We start from the raw sequence: 2,732 nt of genomic DNA, 5'->3' as shown, positions 1-2,732 counted from the left end.
CCCCCACACACACACACACTATCCAAAGGTCAAAGATTCCCTCTCTGTTAGTAAAACATTTACTCTATATAGAATTGGAACTAGGACATTTCATCCTTTCACAATTAATAATGAACTTTTCACTGGTTGTCATGACAAACGCTAATATATGTCTTATTCAGTCTGCCCAACAGCGTGATCTAGAGCAAAATATGACCAGATTGCTATGACATTTAGCCAAAGGAATAATGTTACAATTTCCTTGCAAGTGCAAAAGATACATAATAATCCAGTTAGAAAATAACCATGAATTTTAATAAACACACATTTACTCCAGATTGTTTATGGTGGATTTTGGTTTTTTAACTTCACTTTAAGTACAACTAATCTTTGATGCTAAACGTCAGAGCGGCGTTGAGTCACCTTGAGGTGTCCCGCATGCATGTTGGCTCTCTGACACATGGACAGGAAATGAGGTAGTGCTGTGCGTTCCAACAGGATGTAGACCGAAACCTTCCTCTTGACACCAGCATCTAGCAAATCTCTGAAGATGTCGACATCAGTGAACACGTCCATCACCACTGCTATTACCTGGAGACAAACACATACAACTTACTTTACCCACGTGGGAAAATCCCTATGACATACATGTACAGTATATGTCATCCATACACAGTTTATGCATTCAAGGAAGTAAATACATGCTCACACTTTATATTACGTCACAGTAGGATCAAGCCTCAGGCTAGGGCTGGGCAATATATCGATAGTATATTGATTTTATCCACATTACTGATGATTATCCATCAACAATATTATTGTGTAAATATTGTGAAAGTACCAATAGTCAACTCTTACAATATCGCTGCAATATAGATATTGATGTATTTGGTCAAATATATCGTGATATTTAACTTTCTCCATATCGCCCCGCTCTACCTCAGGCGTGACATCACTGTGAGTATACAGTTTATTCTTTCCTGCCAAGACCAATAAGATTTACGTTGTTCCACAGGTTTAAATAAAATCATCACACAAGCTTTCCTGAGCAAACAAAAATACTGTAGGAAATAATTAAGGAAGTTATGCACAAGTCTCCAATGATCGGACCCATATTTTTTTTTTTTTGTTGGAGGCTCTTCAGGAAAATGCCCATTGGATGTTTTAGTTAAGTAACATTAAGAAAAGTATATTTAGAAATAAAAACATGTCACATAAACGTGTGTTTTTGGATGAGTCAGCTGCATGAACTGACATAAGCTCACTCTCTGATAATGCACATAATCATGCAAATTTACAACCTAAATGACCATGTTAGTGTGCGGCACTTCTTTTAGTCCCAGATAATAAAGCAGTTTAATCAAGTTGCACTTTACTCTACACTCTACACTCTGACTTCATACTGACTGAGAGCCATGGCTGCTCATGGTAACATTATGTCAACATTACAGTTAATCTTTTAAATGGGTAGAGTAGGTCTGGGAAATTAACACACCAGACATGTATTCATGCATAAGCAACACAGGAGAGCACAGATACAGCACAGACAAAGACTGAGATACAAATATCGACTATATAAGCCTGTATCTGTCTTACATTAAGCTGACGGAACTAAAGAAAGATTCATATTTTCATTAATCAAGTATTCTATCTCAAATAAGGGGAAAATGCCTTCAACCGCATATAGACTATACATATGTTTAATGTAGGTTTATATTTTTATGGTTTAATATCGTTGTTGGCTATGGGAAATGAGTTACTTACTGAGAAACTTTGGGAAATAGGCCTAGTACTCTAATTTATTTCTTAACTGAAAATTAAGACCTAAAGAACATTGCAAATAGTGGCCCAACATACCTTTTGCGCCTGCGCAATCATTTTTCTGACAACTTCTTTGATGTGCGCCTGACCCTCCAGGGGTGGCTGCGCGTACACAGTAGTGCGCGTCACCCCCCGATAGGACACGCTGTCTGGCCAGCCCAGGTCTATCTGCGGGATGGACATGTCCGACAAGTCGGGCCAGTAGTGCAGTGACAGCGGGGGCTCGTCGTCTTCGGCATCCTCCGGGAAAAGCTCCGTTCCCGGGTCATAGGGCTTCACCGCCTTGGCGAGAGTTTCCAACTCCGGGTCCGAGAGGAAGCCGCGCAGGCCGCGAGCCTCCAGGTACTTAACAAACGCCTCGCGACCATCCCGCAGGAAAGTCTCCAGCGCGAGCCGCTGGTCTTCGCAGTACAAGAACTCCGGTTTAGACTCGTGCCTCCGCGGGTTCACGTGGTTATCGTCCAAGCACTGTATCTGCGACAGAGCCATGTCTCCAGCACAAAATAAGGAAACACTTTAAAACTTTAAAAACCCACCAAGTGTCACGGCACAGTTCCTCTTCTAAACCTATGTTCTAATTGTTCCTCTGTGGTTTACACAGCTGAGCAGTTTAGCTCCATACTTGTTACACATAACTTCATGTAGTCCCCTTCTTCGGTTAGCCTTGTAATTCCTTTCACTGGCCATGATGCATTAACACCCCGCCATGTCATTCGAAGTGTTAATGAAGAACTTGACCGGCCAAAGAGAGATAGTGAATGAGTGACACCCCGCTCACGGCACCGCCCGACAGGTGTGACCCTGACAGACAAAACGTCCACCCACACACGAAAAATTCGCACCTGTGCCACGTGACCTATACGGCTTTCCTACCGTGTGTGCGCTGTACGTGCTGTGGAAAGAGACACGAAGTGGCCGGTAGCCTATGTGTA

The 2,732-nt window shown here is 42.2% G+C and overlaps 1 protein-coding gene across 6 annotated transcripts in view; it reads right to left on the bottom strand.

Moving 5' to 3' along the window:
- fam83ga (family with sequence similarity 83 member Ga) overlaps positions 1-2,732 on the bottom strand; it is a 15,398-nt gene extending 12,666 nt beyond the window's left edge. For 5 of the 6 annotated variants that reach the window (XM_032537224.1, XM_032537221.1, XM_032537225.1 and 2 more), the window contains exons 1-2: positions 1,837-2,732; positions 403-570 (exon numbers count right to left, since the gene is read on the bottom strand). In XM_032537224.1, coding sequence (XP_032393115.1) covers positions 403-570; positions 1,837-2,289 — 621 coding nt within the window. In that variant the 5' untranslated portion in view covers positions 2,290-2,732. The remainder of the gene's footprint in view (positions 1-402; positions 571-1,836) is intronic. The other variant, XM_032537220.1, reaches the window with a different exon arrangement.

This window comes from Etheostoma spectabile, chromosome 15 (genome assembly GCF_008692095.1).
Source record: "Etheostoma spectabile isolate EspeVRDwgs_2016 chromosome 15, UIUC_Espe_1.0, whole genome shotgun sequence".
Taxonomy (NCBI): Eukaryota; Metazoa; Chordata; class Actinopteri; order Perciformes; family Percidae; genus Etheostoma; species Etheostoma spectabile.
Note: the sequence above shows the minus strand (reverse complement) of the source record. Positions and strands in the feature narration are given on the sequence as shown.